The sequence below is a fragment of the Sorex araneus genome, chromosome X, assembly GCF_027595985.1.
Source record: "Sorex araneus isolate mSorAra2 chromosome X, mSorAra2.pri, whole genome shotgun sequence".
Taxonomy (NCBI): Eukaryota; Metazoa; Chordata; class Mammalia; order Eulipotyphla; family Soricidae; genus Sorex; species Sorex araneus.
Genome location: NC_073313.1, coordinates 99,421,853 through 99,446,354, shown reverse-complemented (window position 1 = coordinate 99,446,354; position 24,502 = coordinate 99,421,853). Strand labels below are relative to the sequence as shown.

General features: G+C 38.9%; 1 protein-coding gene across 1 annotated transcript; it reads right to left on the bottom strand.

Annotated features, from left to right (window-relative positions):
* Positions 1-1,969: 1,969 nt before the first annotated feature.
* LOC101546886 (melanoma antigen preferentially expressed in tumors-like) lies at positions 1,970-19,289 on the bottom strand. The gene is made up of 5 exons (XM_004606405.2): positions 19,082-19,289; positions 5,629-5,710; positions 4,346-4,645; positions 3,282-3,875; positions 1,970-2,483 (listed from the first exon to the last, which is right to left on the bottom strand). The coding sequence occupies exons 1-5, from the start codon at positions 19,287-19,289 to the stop codon at positions 1,970-1,972; spliced, it is 1,698 nt and encodes a 565-aa protein (XP_004606462.1).
* Between the last annotated feature and the right edge of the window lie 5,213 nt (positions 19,290-24,502).

Below are 24,502 nucleotides of genomic sequence, written 5' to 3'. Positions count from 1 at the left end.
TTATCTACCCCATAAATAGATGTTGTCACTTCAATGGGGAGACCATGCCTGCTGTGTTTTGAGGTAACAATTTTATAGGGCGACTTATCTAAGGAATAAAATAAGGTGTTGTGTTAGTCTTAATGGTGCTGTGGTGGCAATGGATACTGATAATCCATTAGCATCTCATTATACACCTAAGGGCCATGTAAGTTTATGTGTATTTCAGCCTTAATGAAGCTAAAAGGTAAAATCAGAGTTAAGGGACTTTCCCTTCAATATACACTGGTAATCACATCATAACTGGTTCTCTGATCTCACTCATCAGAAGTTGGTGAACAGCAAGAATCAAAAGAATGTTAGTCATAACCGTCTTCTGAGTAATTTTTGCCACTGGCTCTACTACCTCAAGGCTTTTTTTCCTGACCCAGGAGAAAGGAATTGCTAAAGTCCTATAGGTTTAGAATGCAAGCTGGGAAAACTCCTGAATATTGGAGATACAGAGGCCTCTGGGGCATAAAGAAACTCCTTCATAGACTGTAGGGTTAAGATGGCTGTGTAGGTTAATCTGTGGCTATTATGATCAAATTCAGAAGAAATATCCTAGGAGGAGAAACTGCCACTATTGCTCTGCTGCTAAGATTCTACTACTAAAAATCTGCAATCTTCAAACTCTTAGGCTAGAAAACACACCCCATAGCTCAGGTGCTGCTGTGGAAGATCTAGCAAAACTTAGTAGACGGAGACCACTCCCACAATTTTATTGGAACTCCCTTAAATTGCTTTTCTAGAGTAATTCTGTCAATATAAAAAATAGCAGACTTGGGGCTGCAGTGATAGCACAGTGGGTAGGGCGTTTGCCTTGCATGCAGCCAACCTAGGTTCGAATCCCAGCATCCCATATGGTCCCCTGAGCACCGCCAGGGGTGATTCCTGAGTGCATGAGCCAGGAGTGAGCCCTGTGCATCACCGGGTGTGACCCAAAAAGCAAAAAAAAAAAATAGCAGACACCCAGGGCTGAACCTAGAAGAAAGGTCGATTGATCATTAGATTGCAAGAGGAGAGGGAGCAGTCAAGAATTTCATATCCTGATCCTTCCCACCTAGGACAGTAACTGACAGAAGGAAATCTCTACAGATGGATTCCCACACACCCCATCCCTTCATCCCCTTTCTACACACAAGTTCCTGAAAAACAGAAGGTCTCCCAGCCAAGAGCTACAGAGCCTCCTAGAAGGAAAATAAAGCAAATGCCAAAAGTGTTCAATACAATGACTGAAATGAAGAAGAAATTGCTTTATAAATCAACCTTAATATCATACGGTTCTAACAGCAAACGATCTTAGTAGCACCATTATGTCACTGTCATTGTCACTGTCATTCCATTGCTCATCAATTTGCTCGCTCGGGCACCAGTAACATCTTCATTGTGAGACTTGTTATCACTGCTTTTGGCATATCGAATACACCACTAGGCAATCCAAGACAATCTTAAGTACAAGAATATCGAAAGGTTACTGCGGGAAAAATTATTGGCTTCAAAAACTACCACATTCAGAAAGAGTTTTGATTGACCTGACTTATAACAATTATTACTCCTTACTGTATAAAAGGAACAATCAATGTTAGCAGGTAAATCATATGCCATGACTTGGTCAACTACCAAACACATGGGCCCAAAATGTGTTTGGTAACCAGAAGATGCAGCTAGCAAGCAATGGGAAAGATACCCACAGAACCATTCACATCCCTCTAACTTTTTTAGAACTCCATTTAATAAAAGAGTAAGAGGTCAGTTTTCTAAAACAATAAGATGTTACACATGCATTTCTACAAACTTTGGCTTCAGAGCAAACAGTAAGTGCTTTAACAGGTTGATGTCACAATGTGTTAATTATGCCACAATCAAGTGTAAGCCACCACTGTACATGCCAGCAACAACCTGTGAATGGCCACACATAAGTGTTGAAGCAATTCTTTTGTATGGAACATCATTCAGGATAAGTGGACCAGTGCATGTCTTCTCGTTTTATTGCTTTTAGCATCAGCTTCAACTGGGTCTGCACTTCTGCAAGTTTCTGCTGGTCCAAATTAACATGAAAAATCCCTTGTTCATAGCAATGGAGAGGGATAGGATAAACCACATAGCGAAGAGTCATCCAGGTTGTTAGGTGTTGCACAAAGTTCATGAGTGCAGACATTGAGATGGGATTGAAGGAAAAGCTAAAGACATGGAGCTTGGAACAGCGACTCAGGGGTCCGATTAGAGCAGAGAGAACAGAATCAGTGATTTGACAGTTGGTCAACTCCAGATATTGCAGGGTGCCTGAGACTCTCTCCAGCAGAGTCAGAAAGGGCTCATTAAAGTCCTGGAAAATTTGGTTGTTACTCAGATTCAGTCGCTTTAAGTTGGTGACCTGAGGACTCTGAGACAGCACAGTGATATCATCGTTAGAAAGATGACAGAAAGACAAGCTCAATGTATCCAATTGAGGTTGCAGGACTCTGTAGAGAAAGAAAAGAGATTATTCTAGAATAAAGAGTTGATTATGGCAGGGGGCTTTGAGTTAAAACTACCGAAGGTTTTAAGGTAATTTGTGCAAAATTTGCCAAAGTTTAACCACAGGGCATTGGAGCTGGAAATTACAGATTTACTAACGTGGGGCAGTTATTAAGGGTTAATGGAAGATGAAGTAAAAAATCATACAAACAAAATAAACAACGGTTGATCTTGTTCATTATCTGGTGAAGATGAGTCTCAGAAAGGAAAAAAAACTGTAGGCTCCCGTTCATTAGCCCCAGGTGACAAGTTTCTCCATTGAGGGTTTAAGCCTTGGGGAAACTACAAGTGTCAAAAGTCTGGCCATATTCTATACTCCACAAATGAGTGCAATCCTTTTCTGTCTGTCCCTCTCTTTCTGACTCAAGGAAATTTTTTAAAAGTCTGGCAGTGTTAACAATTGTGGCAAATTCATAGAGATGTGCGTCAGAGCTATAGCAATCAAATCTTCTCCATCTTAACGCCTCTGCTCCCACTCTAAAGGACAGTGCATTCTTAAGGGATTAGTACTGATAATTTTCCCACCAATGTATCTGAAGACTTATCACAGTGTTTGCAAATTGTTTACTGGTTGACTAAACAAATCAAAGTGCACAATTCAAACCCTGCTGATCTCACCACAATGTGCCTTTCTCTAGTATGACAAGTTTAAAACTTCCAGCAATGCCCAAGGGGAAGGGGAAGGGAAAATAGAGGCATATGAGGATTTAAGTACGGGAATTTTAGTGTCTCGACCCTGTCACCTTAGCAGTTTGTGAAGCTGATCTCTAAGGCCGAAGAAAGACAAGCTGAGGTCCTGAAGGATTTCTAGCTTCCCAAGCCATATGAGAAAAATGTTGAAGTTTCTCCCCTGACAAGACTGAAAGGGACGGTTAGTCAGCTTAAGGCTTTCCAGGTGGGTCAAATGAGGAAAAAGGATAGTAACATTTCTCAGGTGAGCCCGATTCACTTCAAGGTGATTAATACATGCCGGATCTAAGATCCGCAGGCTCCTTGGGTGTACACGCATGTTATCAATTTGCAAATTTCTGCAGCAGAGGTGCAGTGACCCAGAGCTCTGCTCAATCTTGCTCTTAATAAAAATAATAAATTTCTTAGCTCTCCAGGTACGACTGAAGGAAATGTCCAATAATAATTCGATGGGTTTATTGACAGGCTCAGACTCTGAGGTACCCATTCCAAGGCGCCTAACTCTATGCTGGGCTTCTTCTTTCTTGTGAATTGAGTGCTCAGAATAAACACAGGACTGAAAACAGAATGGGTATTTGGCCCTGTAATAGCATGTTATTTCACTTTCCAATGTCTGTCTTAAATCAAGAATCTTCAGTTTGGAGGTCCTGTAAGGGAAAAAAAGTACACAGAATATGTGAGAGGTAGCAGAATAGCAGGTGTCATTATGCTGCAGCAAGAATAATGATGTGGAACTGAGGCAGAACAATTATTCCCTGGTTTTCGCTCCATGTGCCGTTCACATGCTAGTTCTTTCTGTACAATTTCCTGCACATTTCACTGTTTTTCTTATACTTTCTTTGCCTCTGCTTCTCTCCAGTTTAAGTGCCCATGCCTTCTCTAAGCAGTCATATTCAAAAAATACATTCACCCATAGTATTCTAAATTAGCTCTATTATGCAGTCGATTCTGTAAGACTTTGCTCTACTTTAGATAACTCCACCTCTTGGACAACAGACGTACAGAGATACTAAACATGCATCACTGGTTACTTTGGAGAGACTCTTGTTATTACCCTGCTCCCATACTCAGCACACCTATTTGCTGACTCACTTTCTCTCTATTGGAATATTCTTACCCTGAGGAAGTGTTTTGGACAGGGAGGAACTGCAGACCATCCACCATGGCTTCCAAAATGTCATAAGGTGATTCTCCTATATTCAATGTCCCAATGTGCAGACACTGAAAGGGCCAAACTCTCACTATTTCCTTTAACATCTTCTTCTGTCTGTCCAATAAGGCAGTGGTGAACAATTGAATGAAGAAATGTTTAGGAAGGACTTCCAAGGCGTAGATACCGGCAGGCTCATTACTCATCAGACTCTTTGCAGCAAGTTCCATCAGAGTGGGTACAGTATTTCGATCCATCTTCACAATCCTGCTTCAGAGTGAGGAATATTTAGAAATTCTGAGAAGAGGACCTTCTTGCTATTCTGCCATCCAATGCGTGACCTACCTCTGGCAGAAATCACTGGGCCAATTCTGGAACAGAAGGCAGAATACCTCCCTACTAGGTAGGTTCCAGCAGCATCTACATCCAATCTATGACGTATAGGAGGGCCCAAATAACTTTTCCTGAAGTATGAGACCATAAAATAGATCTACTGAACAAATTACATGTGGCTCATAGTTATATTTCCTGTCATTCTGTGTAGTCAGGCAGAAAAGGAGAGCAACCTCCAGCCTAATCCCCCAGCAAATTCTAGGAGTTTCAACTACAAAGATTCAAACTCAGCACAGTAAGAACACTTGAAATCCAGTGGGGAAAATACGCAGAAGTACAATGAGCAAAAACAATATCAACTGTAGATATAAACAACACCAAAAGCTCAGTAAAACCTCAGACAATGACTTAACTGACACCATAATAAGGATGGTCAATGAGCTCAAAGAAATGATAGCACAAGTAGTCAGTAAAGCAAAAACAGCATGAAAGTTGAAACAAAAAAAAACTGCCGTCAGAAATAACAGAAATGAAGAGCATGATATATGGTGTTAAAAAACTCAATTAAAGCTCTGAATAGCAGAATAACAGCAGCTGAGCAGACAATCAAAGAACAGTAAGCTGAGATGGGGAAACCACTAGGAAACAGAGGAAACAGGCTGAAAAGAAATGAACAGCATGCTAGATACCTACAGGATAACTTCAATAGAAACAATAAAAGAAGCACTGCAACCCTAGGCGAACAGAATGGTTAATAAGATGAAACACAGTTAAAGAAATCACCGTCAAGAATTCCCCAAAATTTGGGAATACTGGTACTGAGTTTCAAGAGGTCCCAAGGGTCAGTGAAAATACACCCAACGAGGATAACTCTGAGACCCATTATACTCAAAATGACAAAATCCAAAGATACCAACAGAACGTTGAAAGTAACAGGATCAAAAAGGAACTTACAAAGAACAGCCCGTAAGATGCAGATCAGAACTATCAAATGAAATTCTATTAGACAGAAGAATATAGAAAGATATAGTACAAAAACTCAAAATAAATAAATTCTTAATAAGAATACTTTATCTAGATAGATTATAATTTAGATTTTATGGAATGATAGAGTTTAGGGAATTCACAGTCTTAAAATCAGTTGTACAAGAAGAGTTTTAAAGACAGTAGAAACTTCCCAACATGTGACACTGAGTATTGTACTCATTAGTGGTACATATGGTTGTCCTCCACTAAATTAAGAAAGGTTAAAAACACATAGCAATCAATCATCACAAATTAAATTTTATTTTCTGATAATTCTATTTGCCATTCCATTAATTTTTATTAGATAAATTCATTCAAAATAAATTTGTTTTGTGCCTATTAAGGGGACAGGCTGGGGAGTGGGAGAAAGTCTGAGGAAACCTGTGGAGGGTAGGGGTGACTGGTAGTGGTTTTGGTGTTGGAACACTGTATGCCTGAAAAATAAAACTCTATTATAAACAACTTTGTAAATCGCACTATGTTAATGAAAATTTAAAAAATAAATTCTGAGACTATTTCTACAATCTCTTGTTTGAGGAGATGCAAACTAAAGTTGTAGTCAATTCGCTAAAGAATTATAATGAATGTCCACAATATCAGAATCTATAGGATATGTTTAAAGAGGTAAATTCAGAGTAATAAATACTTTACAGTAAACTGAAGGAATGAAAATAAATGGATTACAGTATCATTTCATGGAATTCCCCCAAGGTAAACAGCTACATCTACCAAAAGAAAGCCAATGGCAGGAAATAAAAATCAAATAAAGTAGAAAGGAATAAAAGACAGATATAGAAAGAGAAAGTGTGCCTTCCTTTATTACACAGGCAAACTTTACTTGTAGAACAAGCAATCTTCCAGCTAGCTTGATAAGGAAAAAAGAGAACATACATATACAAAGTAATAAAGGGCAAAGCATGAGCTGCCATGAAATAGAAAAAGCGGTTACTTTGCAAAACCTCAATTCAAATACATTTGAAAATCAACAAAACACTAATTTTCTAGTAAAATTAAGATTATTTATTGGAACTATATTGGGATAAAGTATAAATTAGCCAATTTTCATCAAAAAAGATTAAGGAATAATCCTCCAAGATAAACCTCATACAGATGGTTTTAAATATGGGCTTCTATTAAGTTATCAAAAATAAAAGTGCCAATGTTCTATGCACTATAAAAGGTCACTGAAAATAAGGAAAGCTTTAAAGTGCTTTATGAAGCATTTGACACTGACCAGAAATAAATGTAAAAATAAAAACACTGCATGAAAGATCAGATAGACATAGAATGATTGTACTTACTTGCAAAAAATTTATGAGAATAATACGCAAAGTAAGAAGGGCCTATGGAAGGAAACTTGCCACAAGGTTGGGGAGAGCTGTTAGGACAGAGAAGGGATGACTATGACCATGATAGTTGGAAATGATCACTCTGGACACGAACTGGAATGCTCAAAGGCGGTAAAATAATATGCACAATTCCCTTCCAGTAATACTATTTCAAACCAGTGTGCAAAAGGTAAAAGAGGGGGAAACAAAGAATAAATATGTCTGGAGACTCACAAATGAATCTCAGAACTGAGCAGCTTGATCGGCCTGCCCCAAAGGAACCCCAGCAGCCTCAAAAATCCAGAACCCATTCACCACCACCCTCATGGCTGATCTTCACAGGCTTGTTCTAGGCGCCCCCATCCCTGCCCCATCCCACAGGGTAATAAAAAAGCTGAAAAAAACAGGTATGCAGGACCAGTCACTGAAAACGCCAGGCCTCAAGGGGTCGGACTGGGCTGCCCCTTCCCATCTCCCCGCTCTTCCTGGGTCCTGGCTGTCACACCCACAAACTGCCTCTGGGTGCCACTTAAGAGCATTAAAGTCATGATCCAGAGACTCACAAATGAATCCTAGAATTGAGCAGTTCATGGCAGAGATGTCTCCGAACCCCAATTATTTCAAATTTTAAAATTCCAGCAGTGCGTGTCCACTTTTGCAGTGGTGCGACATCTCTTACATTTTTTACTTTTTTGTTGAATCACTGTGAGATGGACCCTTATAGACATCTCACACTATTTATAACAAGCAATACAAATAAATTTTCTAGCATCTATCTGTGGGGCAGGCTTGGGTGATGGTGCTAAAATTAGACATAATGATAGTGGGAAGATTCTGGCTATCATGAATAGTGCTGTGATGAACACAGGAATGCAGATGACTTTTCTGCAGTGTTTTGGGGTTCCTATGGTATATTCCCTGGAGCAGTATCGCTGGGTTGTGTGGGAGCTCAATTTTATTTTTTTTGAGAAATATCCATATTGTTTTCCAGAAAGGGTGAACCAATTGGCATTTCCACTAGCAGTGAGTGAGTCACCACAACATACAGAACAAGTTTAGTATGTTTGCTATTTCATTCCTGTTCAATGATGTACTCTATTCTTTTCCTGTTGGGGGAGCCACACCTGGCAATGCTTATGGGTTACCCATGGGTCTGCACTTAGGTCCCCTGAGCACCTTGACGATGCTCAGGGGACCATACAGAATGCTAGAGAAGAAACCGAGTTGGTGGAGTATAAGACAAAATCCCTACCCACTGTACTATTGTTCTGGTGCCCCGATGATACACTCTAAATATTAGCTGTTGACTAAACATTATATTCACACGAATGAAACAATCAGGGGTCGAAGTGATAGCACAGTGTATAAGGTGTTCACATTCTATCTGGTTGACCTAGGTTTGATCCCTGGCATCCCATATGGTACCTTGAGCTATGCCAGGAGTGTTTCTTGAGTGTACTATCAGAAATAAGCCCTAATCATTATTGGGTATGGCCCAAAACACACATGCACAGCACACGCACACACAAACACACACACATATACATTGGAACAATCAGTAAATCCAGGTATACGAAAAATATAGTTTACTTGAAAGGTCTATAAAAGCAATGACAAATTAACAAAAATGATAAAGTCAGATAGTAGACTATAAAAATGAAGAAGTAGAGACAAGAAAAATAGTACAGGGGCCAGAGCGATAGTACAGCAGGTAGGGCGTTTGCCTTGCATGCGGCCAACCCAGGTTCAATCCCTGGCATCCTCTATGGTCCTCCAAGCATGGCCAGGTGTAACTCCTGAGTTCAGAGCCAGGAGTAACCCCTGAGCATCGCTGGGTGTGACACCTGAAAAATTTTTTAAAAATAAAAAAATAATCAAGAAAGATAGTAACTCCATAAGAAACATTTGATGATAACTTGAGATTCTGTTGCATTAATATATTAGGGGAAATGTATAATGTTGTTGTTATTTTGAGGTCACAACTGGTAATAATTGAGAGCAAATCTTCACTCAGTGGTTTAGGTCTGCTCCTAGCAGTGCTCAGGGTTCAAACTTGAAGTGTTGGGGTTCAAACTTGTGACTCCCACATGCAAAATATGAGTCTCAGACATTTGAGCTAGCTGTCTAACTGACCAAACATTTTCTTTATTTCAGTGAATAGAGCATCCATCTTGCTGAGGTCCAAACTAGGTTCGACCCTGAGCTCCACATATGGTCCCTGCAGCATGCCAGGAGTGATTCCTCACCAGGGCCAGGCGTAAGCCGTGAACATGGCTAGCCATGATCCAAAACTCAAATTAAATAAATACATACATAAATAATAAAATGAACAAGTAATATTAATAGCCATTGTATGCACATGTAGCAATTGAAGGACACATTGGCAGACAGGGTAACACATATATAATAGCAAGACATATATAATAGCAAAACATATGATTAAATGCATAAGAACGAGTCTAATAAAAACATGTAAGGAAAAACCTTTTAAACACCCTTGAAGAACACAGAAGGAAATTTGGATAAGTGGGAAAAGATTCAATTTTATTATACAGAATAAGTCACCATTAGAAATAAAGAAAATGTTTGGTCAGTTAGACTGCTAGCTCAAATGTCTGAGACTCATACTTTGTATGTGGGAGTCACAAGTTTGAACCCCAACACCTCAAGTTTGAACCCTGAGCACTGCTAGGAGCAGACATAAACCACTGAGTGAAGATTAGCTCTCAATTACTACCAGTTGAGACCTCAAAACAACAATAACATTACACATTTCCCCTAAAGTATTAATGCAACAGAATCTCAAGTTATCATATCTTCACTCAGTGGTATGTAGGGAAGATGGGGTCAGCAAGATGCAGCAGAGGTATAGCACTGTAGCACTGTCGTCCCATTGTTCATCAATTTGCTCGAGCGGGCACCAGTAATGTCTACATTGTGAGACTTGTTACTGTTTTGGGCATATCAAATACGACATGGCTAGCTTGGCAGGCTCTGCAATTCGGGCAGGTTACTCTCAGTAGCTTGCTGGGCTCTCCGAGAGGGATGGAAGACTCAAACCAAGGTTGGCCGCCTGCAAGGCAAACGTCCTGCCCGCTGTGCTAACGCTCCAGTCCTGATATTAGTAACTTAAAAAATTATTTGAATCAATATAAAGTGAAAATTTATTATATAAATATATAAATAATTTGACAATGTACAGAAAGATAGATAGGAGACAGCTCTTCAGGAGAATTCCAACAAATAAATATGATACTGAGGAAGATAAAAAATAGCCATTAGGCCACCCTATCCAGGTACCAGCCCGGGTCAGGGTTCCTGCCCAGAGCCACGTTTTTAACCAGTTCCCAGGAAAGCCGATTTTCACCCTTGGTCTGTAGGGGACAGGAATTGAGGGACACCGTACCATATCCAAAGCTGAAACGTTCCGCGCACCCTCTGTCACCCTATCCAGGTACCAGCCTGGGTCAGGGCTCCTGCTCAGAACCTCTTTCTTAACCAGTTCCCTGGAAAACCAGTTTTTACCCTTGGTCTGCGAGGGACGAGAATTGAGGGACACCGTACCGCATTCAAAGCTGAAACGTTACGTGCACCCTCTGCCACCCTATCCAGGTACCAGTCTGGGTCAGGGATCCTGCCCGGAGCCGCGGCCACTAACGCGGCACGAGTTATTCTCTCCCCTCCATATCCCAGAAGAACCAGAAGTTACCCTCTTAGCTGGAACTTTCACAAGGTTAGCGTAACCAACAGAAACGCATTAGCCAATATCTCATTAAGTCCACCTCAATTAATACCGCATCATAAACAGAATAGTAACAGTGAGTGTGAAGGTCTGAGCCACATAGGTCACAATGGTAAAGCAACGCAGATCCCAACCAAGCTTACTTGTTAAAGAGGCTAGCCCAGAAGACCCCAACAGCAATGAAGTGCTATACAACCTCTCTGACAAGGAATTTAGAAGAGAGCTACTGAAGATGTTTAGGGAGCTAAAAGAAACAATGGAAAGCAATACCAATAAAATACAGGAGGATTTGAAGGTAGAGATGAGGAAAATACAAACGGAAATGTCAGACCTGAAAAACCTGGTAGGCGAATTAAAAAACTCAAGGATGGCCTCAGCAGCAGAGTAACAGCTGCTGAGGACAGAATCAGTGAGCTCGAAGATGAAGTCCAGAGACTCTAGAAAACAACAGAAAATGGAGAAGAGACTGACAATCCGGGAACAGATGGCAAAAGAAGATCGTGATGAAGCAAAGAGGAGTAATATAAGAATTATTGGAGTCCCAGAGGGACAGGAAGAAAACCCTGAAGAAGGAGAAACTGTCAAAAACATCATTGCAGCGATATTCCCAGAGCTGAAGAAAACATGCGACCACTTTCAGGAGGCCTGAAGGGTACCAGCTAGAAAAAATCCAAATAAAAAATATCCCAAGATATATCCGAATGAAAATGACCAAAACTTTAGATAGAGACAAAAATCCTGAAAGCAGCAAGATCAAAGAAAGAAATTGCTTATAAAGGAGCATCCTTAAGATTCACAGCCGACTTGTCTGATGAAACCCACATGGCCCGAAAACAGTGGTGGGATATAGTGAAAAAACTCAATGAAATGAATGCCTCACCAAAAATACTTTACTAAGCTAGACTCTCATTCATAACAGAAGGAACAGCACACAGTTTCACAGATAAACAATAGCTCAGGAACTTCATAGACTCAAAATCATGGTTACAAGAACAACTGAATGGGCTACTTTAAGACAAGACAAGACCCTCAAATACACCAAAATTCAGCAGAAAAATGTGACAAAACCCCATAAAAATAATATATCTCAATGTCAATGAGTTAAACGCACCAATTAAAAGACACAGAGTGGCAGGATGGATTAGAAAATTGAACCCAACATTCTGCTGTCTGCAAGAAACACATCTCAACAGTCAGAGCAAACACAGGCTCAAGGTCAAAGACTGGAAAACAATACTACAGGCGAACAACTCCCATAAAAAGCTGGAGTAGCCATCCTAGTATCAGACCACATTGATTTCAGACTGAAGAAGGTCACAAGAGACAGTGAAGGTCATTTCTTATTGATAAAGGGATCTGTACAACAGGAAAAACAAATACTAAATATATATGCACCTAATAAGAACAAGCAAAATACTTAAAACAACTACTCATAGACTTGAAGTAAGACATGGATAGCAACACGATACTAGTGGGAGACTTCAACACCAATTTATCACCTCTTGATAGATCAGCCAGACTCAAGCTTAGCAAGGACAAACTGCATCTGAGAGAAGAAAGGGAAGACAGAGACTTAGTAGATATACATAGGACACTTCATCCTCAAAAGGCTGAATATTCATTCTTCTCAAGTGTGCATGGAACATACTCCAAGATTGACCACATGCTGAGCCACAAAACATACCTCCATAAATTAAGAAGACAGAGATTGTATCAACGATCTTCTAAGACCATGATGTACTGAAATTAGAAATAAATGACACACAAAAACACAAAACAAAATCAAACACCTGGAAATTAAACAGCTCACTATTGGACAATGAGTGTCTTAGAAAGGAAATCAAAGAGGAAATCAAAAGATTCCTGGAAAAAAACGACAAAAAGGACACAAGTTACCAAAACCTATGGGACACAGCAAAAGCTGTGTTAAGAGGAAAGTTCATAGCTCGACAAGCATTCCTCAGGAAGGAGGAGCGAGCCTATATAAGTAGCCTAAGCTCACAGCTTAAGAGCTTGGAGAATGACCAACAAAAGGAGCCCAATCCGAACAGGAGAAAGGAAATAATAAAACTCAGAACAGAAATTAACGAGATGGAAACAAAAAAAAAAAACAATCCAAAAGATCAATGAAACGAAGATCTGGTCCTTTGAGAAAATAAACAAGATCGATAAAACTCTAGCAAGACTCACAAAAAAGGAGAGAAAACCCTAATAAACCAAATCAGAAATGAACAGGGGGACATTACAACAGAAACTACAGAAATACAAAGGATCCTCAGAGATTACATTAAGAATCTTTATGCCATGAAACACGAAAACCTTGAGGAAATGGATAAATTCCTAGACTCCTATAGCCTCCCAAGGCTGAACCAAGAAGACCTGGAATACCTGAACATACCTATCGCCATCAAGGAAATTGAAACGGTAATAAAAGTCTCCCCAAGCACAAACGTCCCATCCCAGATGGATTCACTGGTGAATTCTTCCAAATCTTTAAAAAGGACTTACTCCCAGTCCTTTTTAAGCTTTTCCAGGAAATTGAAGTATCAAAAATACTTCCAAACAGTTTTTATGAAGCAAATATCACCCTGATACCAAAAGCAGACAGAGATACCACAAAGAAAGAGAACTACAGACTGATATCCCGGATGAAACTGTGTTCATCCTCAACAAAATATTAGCAAATAGAATCCAACGACTCATCAAAAAAATCATACACCATGACCAAGTAGGATTCATCCCAGGTATGCAAGTATGGTATAACATTTGCAAGTCAATCAAAATAATTTATCATATCAATAAAAGAAACAATAAAAACCATATGATCATATCAGTAGATGCAGAGAAAGCATTTGACAAGATTCAGCACCCGTTTATGATGAAAACTCTCAGCAGAATGGGCATCGAAGGAACTTTCCTCAACATAGTCAAAGCCATCTACCAAAATCCCATCGCAAGTATCATTCTCAATGGGGAAAACAAAAAGCCTTCCCTCTAAGATCAGGCACAAGGCAAGGTTTCCCGCTTTCACCATTTCTATTCAATATAGTACTGGAAGTCCTGGCCATAGGAGTTAGACAAAAAAAAAAAAGATATCAAGGGCATACAGATAGGAAAGGAAGAGGTCCAGTTATCACTGTTTGCAGCTGATATGATACTATACTTGGAAAACCCTAAAGACTCTACAGAAAATCTTCTAGAAACAAAAGGTCGATACAGTAAAGTGACAGGCTACAAAATCAACACCCAAAAGTCCATGGCTTTCTTGTGTACAAATAATGAAAGAGAAGAAAGAGACATAAAAAAAATCCCACTCTGGGTGTTCGAGCATTGTGTAACTGAGACTTAAGCCTGAAAGCTTTGTAACTTTCCACATGGTGAATCAATTAAAAAAAAGAAAAAAATAATCCTGTTCACAATAGTGCCTCAGAAAATCAAGTACCTTGGAATCAGCTTAACCGAAAAGGTTAAGGACCTAAACAAGGAAAATTACAAAACACTACTTCAAGAAATAAAAGATGACACTAGGAAATGGAGACACATCCCCTGCTCATGGATAGGGAGAATTAACATTATCAAAATGGTAATATAGCCCAAAGCACTATACAAATTTAATGCAGTCCCTACCAGGATACCCATGACATTCTTAAAAGAAACAGACAAAACACTCCTGAAATTTATATGGAACAATAAACCCCCACGAATAGCTAAAACAATCCTTAGAAAAAAGAAGATGGGTGGCGTCACCTTCCCCAACTTCAAACTCTACTACAAAGCAATAGTAATTAAAACAGCATGGTATTGGGATAAAAATATACATGCAGACTAATGGAACAGAGCTGAATATCCTGTCACAGACCCTCAAATTATGGCCACTTAATCTTTGACAAAGAAGCAAGAAATGCAAAGTGGAACAAGGAAAGCCTCTTCAACAGGTGGTGCTGGGAAAACTGGATAGCTACCTGCAAAAAATGAACTCTGAAATCTGTCTAATGCCAGGCACAAAAGTCAGATCAAAGTGGATTAAAGACCTCAATATCAGACATGAATCTATGAGGTTCATAGAAGAAAATGTAGGCAGAACTCTCCATGACATTGAAGCTAAAAGCATCTTTAAGGATGAAACAGCACTGAACATGCAAGTGGAAGCAAGCATAAACAAATAGGACTACATTAAACTAAGAAGTTTCCACACTTCAAAAGAAACAGTGACCAAAATACAGAAAGAGCCCACAGAATGGTAAAGAATATTTACCCAATACCCATCTAATAAGGGATTAATATCAAGGACATCCAAGACACTAGTAGAATTGTACAAGAAAAAACCTCCAAACCTGAAAGCTTTTAAGTATCTCACGGTGATTCAATATAATTTTAAAAAATTAAAAAATAGAAAAAACCTCCAACCCCATCAAAAATGGGGAGAAGAAATGAACAGAAGTTTCCTCAAAAAGGAAATACAAATGGCCAAAAGGCACATGAAAAAATGCTCCACATTGCTAGTCATCAGGGAGATGCAAATCAAAACAACAATGAGATATCATCTCACACCACATTGACTGGCACACATTCAAAAGAACAAAAGCAACCTGTGCTGGCGTGGATGTGGGGGAAAAGAGACACTCCTTCACTGTTGCTAAGAATGACAACTGGTCCAGCCTTTCTGGAAAACAATATGGACAGTCCTTCAAAAACTAGAAATTGAGCTTCCATATGACCCCACAATACCACTTCTGGGAACATATCCAGAGGGTGCAAAAAAGCACAGTATAAATGACATCTGTACGTATATATTCATTGCAGCACTATTCACAATAGCCAAAATATAGAAACAAGCCCTAAAACAGATGACTGGTTAAAGAAACTTTGGTACATCTACACAATGGAATACTATGCAGCTTTTAGGTGAGATGAAGTCATGAAATTTGCTTATAAATGGATAGACATGGAGAGTATCATTCTAAGTGAAATGAGTCAGAAAGAGAGGGACAGACAGAGGGACTGCACTCATTTGTGGCATACAGAATAACATCACATGAGGCTGATACCCAAGGACAGTAGAGACAAGGGCCAGGAGGATTGACCCATAGCAGGAAGACTGCTTCATGAGTGGAGGGGAGAAGGCAGATGGAATAGAGAAGGAATCACTAAGAAAATGATGGCTGGAGGAACCAGTTGAAATGGAAGATGCATGCCGAAAAGTAGATAATGGACCAAACATGATGACCTCTCAGTGTCTATTTTGCAAGTCATAATGCCCAAAAGTAGATAGAGAGTATGGGGAATATTGTCTGCCATAGAGACAGGGGGAGGGTAGAAAGAGGGGGTATACCCAGGATATTGGTGGTGGGGAATATGCACAGGTGGAGGGATGGGTGTTTGATCATTATGAGATTGTAACCCAAACATGAATGCTTGTAACTACCTCATGGTGATTCAATAACATTTTAAAAAGTAGCCATTAGGATGGGCTGGAGTTTTAGCACAGTGGGTAGGGTGCTTGCCTTGCACGCGGCCAACCCCAGTTCGATTCCCAGCGTCCCACATGGTCCCCCGAGCACCACCAGGAGTAATTCCTGCATGCAGAGCCAGGAGTAACCCTTGAGCATTGCCAGGTTTGACCCAAAAAGCAAAAAAAAAAAGTAGCCATTAGGAAATAATTATCGGAGACAAAATCCCCAGATGTTTTACGAAAAATAGTGTTTTTGAGAAGAAACAGGTCATCTTCATGGTCTTAAGGAATTCCCATCATAATATTTATTATTGACAGGTGAAAAAATAGTAGCATTACTAAGATAATAATCGTCACCACCTTTGTCAATTCATTAAATGGAACATAATATATGGACATCAGGTAGTTGCTCCCTGACAGTTGTTTGGAGAAAGGAGCCTAATATTAAGGCCTGGTGATATGTATGCCTTGACATCTAAAGAAAATCAGGAGGCTTGTTCACGCTCTTCTAGAATGCAATATATGTGAGGCTCTACCTGTATCACTATCACAGGCTGGACCAAACGTTAATAATAAACTGCCATGGAGTTCTTCTGTGGAGTGTTCAGTGTCTGTTGCACAGCCACCTTCTGACCACTAGGAAGGAAATTCATCCCTTATCATTGAGGTCAAGTTAGAGGGGGAAGGAGACTGAAACAGCTATTCTTGCCCGAAATGTCTAACTTATATCATAAGAACAACATCAGATAAGACCAAATTGACATTCAATAGAAATACCTGCGATATCTTCAAAAGTATAAATCAGGTTTGTGAAAACACCGAGAGGTTAAGGAACTATCAGCTTCTAGGAGACTATGGAGAAATGTGGGCCAAATGCAATGTAGTATCCTGAATGAGTCCTGAAACAAAATGATTAAGTTTGAGAACTGTTGAAAATTAATATAGTTGAAATGTCTGTATATTACTTACTAGTACTGCATCTACTTCATAGTTTTGATCATCTTTCTGTGTTTACATACGATGTAAATATTTGATGTTAAAACTGGTGAAGACTATTTGCTGAGACATTTGAGTAACTATAAGAAGTATAATTTGTAATTACAATAATTATACAATTAATAATAATATAATTTTTATAATTCTATATTTTCTTTGGGGGATACAACCCTCTATGCTCAGGGCTTACATGTCTCTGTGTACAAGGATCATTTTGGTGGAAGTGAGGTACCATATATATTACTGGAATTGAACTGGAACCAGCTTCTGCAAGGCCAGTGCCTTACCTCTTGTATTAGCTCTATGTCCTACAAAAGCAAAATATGAAAAATAGGAAGGCACTTTAAATTATTATATATTATTAAAAAGGCAAAACCAATGGATAAAGGAAAGTGTTCTTGTTTAATAACAGTTTAGCAAATTGAAATGTTCCTAGAAGAAAGAATACAAAGATGAATAAATGTTACATCACATAAAAATAAATTCACCATATTTTCATTTTTTTCTGTGCTATTTTTTAAAGAAGGGGAAGATAAAAATGATAAAAGCATGGAGAGATATATGCACATGAAGGGATATGAAGTCATAGTCCTGAACTTTCTATAGTATTGCAAATCAACAGAAGTCTATAACATTCTACTTTATAAAATAAAAGTGATTTCAAATTACCTTAGAGACTCCGTTACACGAAATCAAACCGCAGTCCTGTCTGAAGTTGTAGATGAATATTTGCTTTCATTTTACACGAGAAAAGCATTTTAAACACAAAAGAAAATGTTTAGAGCAGAATAAAAATGTTTATCTGTGTACATAAAAATTCATCCTTTACCATTTAAGTATAGGGGTGTTCAAATTATAGCAAACTATAACTCAAAGCATAACTAATCAATCAGTGTGTTTTTTGAATCACATATAGCAGTGCCCAGGTTATACTTCTGATTCTGTGCTCAATAGTCACTCCCTGCTGAGCGTGGGATACTATATGGGGTGCTTTGGATCGAACCACGTCAGTCTCGTGCATGGAAAGCAACCTAACCACTGTACTATCACTTCTGCACCACATCTAGAAAAGAAGAGAAATTTAGGAAATTCAGAAAGCTTACTCTAATTAATCATATAATTAAAGTGAATCTCACTGGAGGGTAGAGGGATGAATGAATAGTTAAGTGAAAGTGGTTCTTGAGCAGCTGAGGCCGACTGCCTTTCTTTTTTCTTCTATTTACCTGGTGGGTATCTCAGATTATTTTTTTCTATACACATTATAAACAACATCCTTTCATTTATTATTGCTTTGGTTTTTTTCCAGCGGCCATATCCATTTGTGGACAGGCCTTACTCTTGACTCCACGCTCAGGGATCACTCCTGGTGGGGATCAGAATATGGGATTCCGGGGATAGAACAGGGTCGGCCACAGGCAAAGCAGCACCCTATCCGCTGTACTATCTCTACAGCCCCTAATTAATTTTATTTTCAAATGTATTTTAGGCACCACAATTTACAATATTGATAATGTCAGGGTTTCATATATAAAAACATTCTAACGCCTCACCGCCTCACCCTCTACCATTGTCCCAGTGCCTCTCCCCAATTCCGTTTCCCCCTATTATCAGGGGATCCCTGACAAAGAAAACTCTATTTTTTAATTAAGCATGAAGACTAATTTGCTTTTCTTATTCAAAAAAGGACAGAAATAATATATTTTCTGTCACAACGATGTAGAGTTTTACAGGAGTCAGTGCCGATTGCCTTTCTTAATCCCTAAACGTGACCCTGAGGAATTACAGCTCTACAGTAAAATTTATAAAAGGATACCGTTATAACTTACCTAATTTGGGAGAAGGGTTGGGAAAATATGGTAATCTTTCCAAAAGTTCAAGAATGGAAGCTGGTAGAGTTGCCTCAGGATCGCGACGAGCAAGCCTCAAGCTTCGGAGCCTCCCAGCGCCATAATGGCGCCTTCCCGAAGTTGAGCTAACCAGAAGAACGCTTGTGATTGGAGGAGAGTAGACCTTGTGACAGGCGCTGTCAATCATCTTCGTACTAGGAGGCGGGGCCAAAATCTTTCCCGCTCTCAGGAACAGCAAGTCCCGGAAGTTCCTTTGAGTGGGTGGTAACAAGTACTGCCGGCCATCTTAGGCTTTCTTGGGTAGAAAGAAATACGTGGTGTTTCTCTCTGTGGCTGAGCCACAGTCTCGCCAGGGTTTCTGACTGGCCCCTTCTCAAAATCACACAACATCTGTGTGTGTTTATTGAATATGTTGTGGGATGTCTTAAGTTAAAAACGAGTAGCCACTTGGTAACAAAAAGGGATCAGAGGTTAGTGTCTCTGGAGCTCTGATGTATTGAAAAGGAATCCAAGTACTCACTAGCGATTGGGGGTAGAATGTAGTGAGAAAACAGTTCTAACATCTTCAATAAAGCTTCGCATCCAACACTCATCCAATGCTTCTGATCCCACCACTTCCTTTCCTTTCTATATTATTTACTGCTTTGGAGGTCTAAGATTAATCATTTACTCGTTTCTTTTATGTAGATTTGGGGCACACACAGACATGCTCACGATTTAGCCAGGCTCTGTGCTTAGGGATCACTGCTGGAGGTGCTCCACTGACCATCTGTGATTCTGCAGGTTCTGGCCAGGATCAGTAGTATGCAAGGAAAGTGAGTTAACTCCTGAACTCTGCTAGTCCCCCTTTAGAAAACAAATTTGTCTTTAATCTCTATGGTGGGCATATAATTGCAAATGGGAGGCATTTTTCTTATTTATTAATGATCTTTAATGTCCATGCAATATTTTATGTAGACAAATATGTCATCTGGAAATAGGAACATTTTTTGTTCCTATCTGTGTTCTTAATTTAGGAATTTTTCAGCTACACGTTATCATCCTTCTTTCTCACTCGTCACTGAGAATCTAGTGATTGGAATGTTCCCTGAGACCCAACCTGTTTTCAGTCATGGTAATTATTTCATTTGGTTCTGTTGTTTACATTGGGTATATTATTCAGTCTCAAATTCATTGATTCTTTTGCCTTTTCCATACTACAGTTTATCTCCCATCTTGTGAGTAGTTTAATTTGCTTCCTTTGGGGCCACACCCATCTGTGCTCATTTATTCACCAGTTTATTCACTGTTTATTCACCAGTTCTTCCCTCAGGGATTATGCCTGGCAGGGCTCAGGGGACCATTTGGAGTGCCAAAGATAGAACCCTAGTTCCCTGCTTGCAAGGAAAATGCTTTACCTGCTTTACTGTCACATCTGCTCTCATGAATATTTTATACTTCTTTTGGTAATTTTGATTTTTATGATTTAAATTTGTTGACTTTTATAAGTTCTGTTTCTTTGCTAATTTTTAAATTTATTTTTGCATGAAAACACTTTATAATTTTTTTGCTGGAGCAACTGTACTACAGTAACTTTAAAATTCTTTTTTTAATATAATGTAGCAGCACTGTTATTTATTCAGCCATTGATTATGCTGATTAAATTGGGCATGAACTCCACAACTTTAAATTTTTTGACACATAATTGGAATATTCACTCAGGTCAGCATCTAAGATTGGATTTTATTATTTAAGTTTGAAGTTTCTTTTGGCTCTTGATTTTGCTATTTTGTCTTGGAAATTTTGTTTACCACGCCCATATGGCGAGACTACATCAAGTCTCATGTTCAACACAGACTACTGTAGGGCCTGTTTTCAAATTCAAGAACGGATACTGACACACTCCATCATGGCAAATGGATGAGATAAAGTTTGACTCAAAGACCCGTCTCCACAGCAATTAACTTGATAAATTTCCAATGACAAAAAGTGCTGATGCACGCTTTGTTATATCAAAGTAAGAGTGTAAATCAGACCACTGCCGAAATGTGACCCCGCGGGCCGTACGCGTGTGCGGCTCCTCCGCAGCTGCACGAGCGTGAATCCAGTCCCAGCTGGACCAACTACAACATGGACTGCTCCTTGCAGATTGTCTCCAGCCAGAGAACTAAGCCGAGACCCCATGCCCGCCCGGGAGGGGAAAGGTATTTCTCTCTCTCGCCTGTCCCTTCCCGGGGATGAAGGGCGTGGGGACCACCATATTATGACGACCACAGATGAGGTTTACAAGCTTGCAATGATCGAATATCCGGAAGAAATCTCCCTGGACTTAGTTGTTAAAGTACAGAAATCCAAGACCTCATTTCTGTTCACAACAGGTCTGACTCTAGTGGGGTGCTCCTAATAATAATGGTGAGGTTTGTGTTGAAATATTAAATGTAACCAAAGTAAATAGAAAGTAAAGTGAAATTTATCAGTTACAAGGCGGGGGGTGGTGGGCGGGATGGGAGGTGTACTGTGTTTTTTTTTTTGTCTTTGGTGGTGGGATATGGGCACTGGTGAAGGGATGGTTGTTTCAGCATTGTATGACTAAGACTTAAGCTTTAAAGCATTGTAATTTTCCACATGGTGATTCAATAAAATAAAATTTAAAAAATAAATAAATATATACAATTAAAAAATTTTAAAAAGAGTGTAAATCAATTTCTCTGTGGGCATTGCTGACACCAGGAAGTGTGTATTGAATTACTGATTCAGTAACCCACTAGTCTGGAAACATCAGGGCAAGGAAGAAGAAAGCAATGTGCCAGACAATCCTTCTTCCCAGTACTTGGTACTACTTTCATGGAGGCCAGAGGCTCAGTAATGAATAGAGTTTACCAAGAAAGGTGAGGGAGACAGTAGAATGCACACTAGACTGCCTTATTTGGTGCCAGATAGATGTGTAGGTTCAAGTTCCCATTGAGTTTCTCTAACATCAGAGGTGGGGATAAATGGAATGCTTATTGCAGTGACAACCTACCCTGACTTTTTCAGCACCATTTATGTTGAGTGAAGGTGAATAATTAGCCTGTGTAGATCCTACACGAACTACACTTGCATGCATAGTCGGTGGATCATCAACTCACCTTTTGGCTTCTGAAACCTCAAGGGTTTGAGACAAGACTTTTTTTAGTGTTTTTATAAAGTGGGAGTTAAAGTGGAATTATAGTATTAATATTGTCGGTAGGGGGATTTTTTTGGGTGAGCACACCCAGTGATGCTTAAAGCTGACTCCTGACTCTGTGCTCAGCAATCACTTTTAGCAGTGGTCAGGAGACAATCTTGAGTGCTAAGAATCTAAACCAGGTTGGCTACATATAAGACTTGTAAGTCAAGAGCCATACCTGCTATAACCCTACTTTGTATTGTACCAATATTTTCCTGTTCCTTTGTACATGCCTGAAGTGTTTAGGGTGTATGCAGTACTTGTGATGGAACTATGCTCAATCACAGGGGCGGTCAGCACCTTAATCTCAGCATTGTCTCCCCAGTTAATAGACCTTTTTACAAGTTTAAAAGCCATCAATAGAAGCAAATGAATGTTTTCAGCACATGGTGCTCAAACAGCATAAAGAAGCAATAGATGCACTTGTAGCTTTATTTTTTAGCATATGCAAAAATTAAGATTAAATAAATCGAATCAATAAATGTAATATATACATATATAATTCATGGAAGATAATACAGGAGCTATATAGGGTGCCAGGGATGGAACCAAGGATGTCTGCATGCAAGGCAAATGCCCCATCCACTGTATTATCTCTCTGTCCCCCAAACAATCTTTCCCCGATATAAACAAAATAAGGGAAACTCACATTATTATTACCCAGATATAAAGAGGAGTGATTTTCTGATACATAATGCAACATGGATAAGCATTTGAAGTGCTATTTTAAGTGAGATAAGCCATTTTACAAAATGTAGGCTGTATGGTTTTATACATATAAAATACATATAAAATATCTTACAGAAATAAAGAAAAGTTGATTAGCAGTTGCTTGAATGATGCAAGTATGATGATAGCTGAAGGTTTAATGTTTTCTTATTGACATATGTAAATATAAAATTCACTTTGGTGAATATACTGAAACTATTTGAATATTCCTGTTTGTATGATTAAATTGTATATGTCAATTATGTCTGAAAGTGTTTCAATACACAAAGCAACACAGAAATGATATAAATTTATTTCACAACTTATTTATATTTCAAATGGGCATTTTTATAAATCTATATCTATTAAATACATTAAATTTGTTATTAATGACCTTCCAAAACAGGAAGCATCAAGTCCAGTGGACTTAATTGGGGAAACGTATTAAGCATTTAATGAAGACATTATATAAATTATATAAATTCTCTCAATTTCTCGCAGAAGATACAATCTGATAGTTTACTTTGTAATTCAGTTCTAATGAAACTCCATTTTTTAGGTGTTTTGGATCATAGCAAGCTGTGCTCATGGCTTGCTCTTGGTTCTGCACACAGGATCAGTCCTGGTGATGCTCAACACACTGTATGTGGTGCCAGGGATTGAATACTGGCCGGGTACACACAAAACAAACATTTTAACCATTGTACCATCTCTCTAGTTCTGAAGCACCATCTTTCTGAGCGATTTTTCACTTGAAGGCTGTAGTGTATGTGTTTGTATCTTGTAATCTTGGCCTAAAATATAATTTGTCTAAAATAAGAATAGCAACTTCCCTTTTGCAAAGTTATTGGCTTATAATAAATTGCATCATTCTTTGATTAAGGGCTTTGTCTTATTATAGGCCTGGTCTGAATTAATTTCTAATTTTTATGAAGATAATAGTTTTCTTTCAATAATATATAATATTACCACGTAAAAGTAACAAAGATATTTTAAAGCATTTCATTATGCACTGTAATTTACAATGCCATGAATAATATCTTCCACTTCACAAAAAATTATATTGGGAAAACTGGTCAACCACGTGTAAAAAATCGAACTCAAACACCTAGTTCACACCTTCCACAATAAAAGAGTCATTTCAAAATGGCTGACAACCATTGATTAACACATAATTTATATCAAGGATAACATAGGGAGAACATTTCATGATATTAGATTTAGAGGCATTTTCAATGACTCAATGACACTGGCCAAGGAAACAGAAGCAAAAATAAACAAATTGGACTGCATCAAATTAAGATGCTTCTGTACTACAAAAGAAATGATGACTAGAATAAAAAGAAAATTTCACAAACTGTAAGAAAATATTTGGCCACCAGTCATCCAAGAAATATAAAACACTTATAAAACTTAGGGGCAGGGGGAAGGCGATGCGTGCTGGAGCAGTGAGGGACCCGTGGCCATGGCTCCCAAAGTGCCCACACACACAGGCTGTCGAGTAC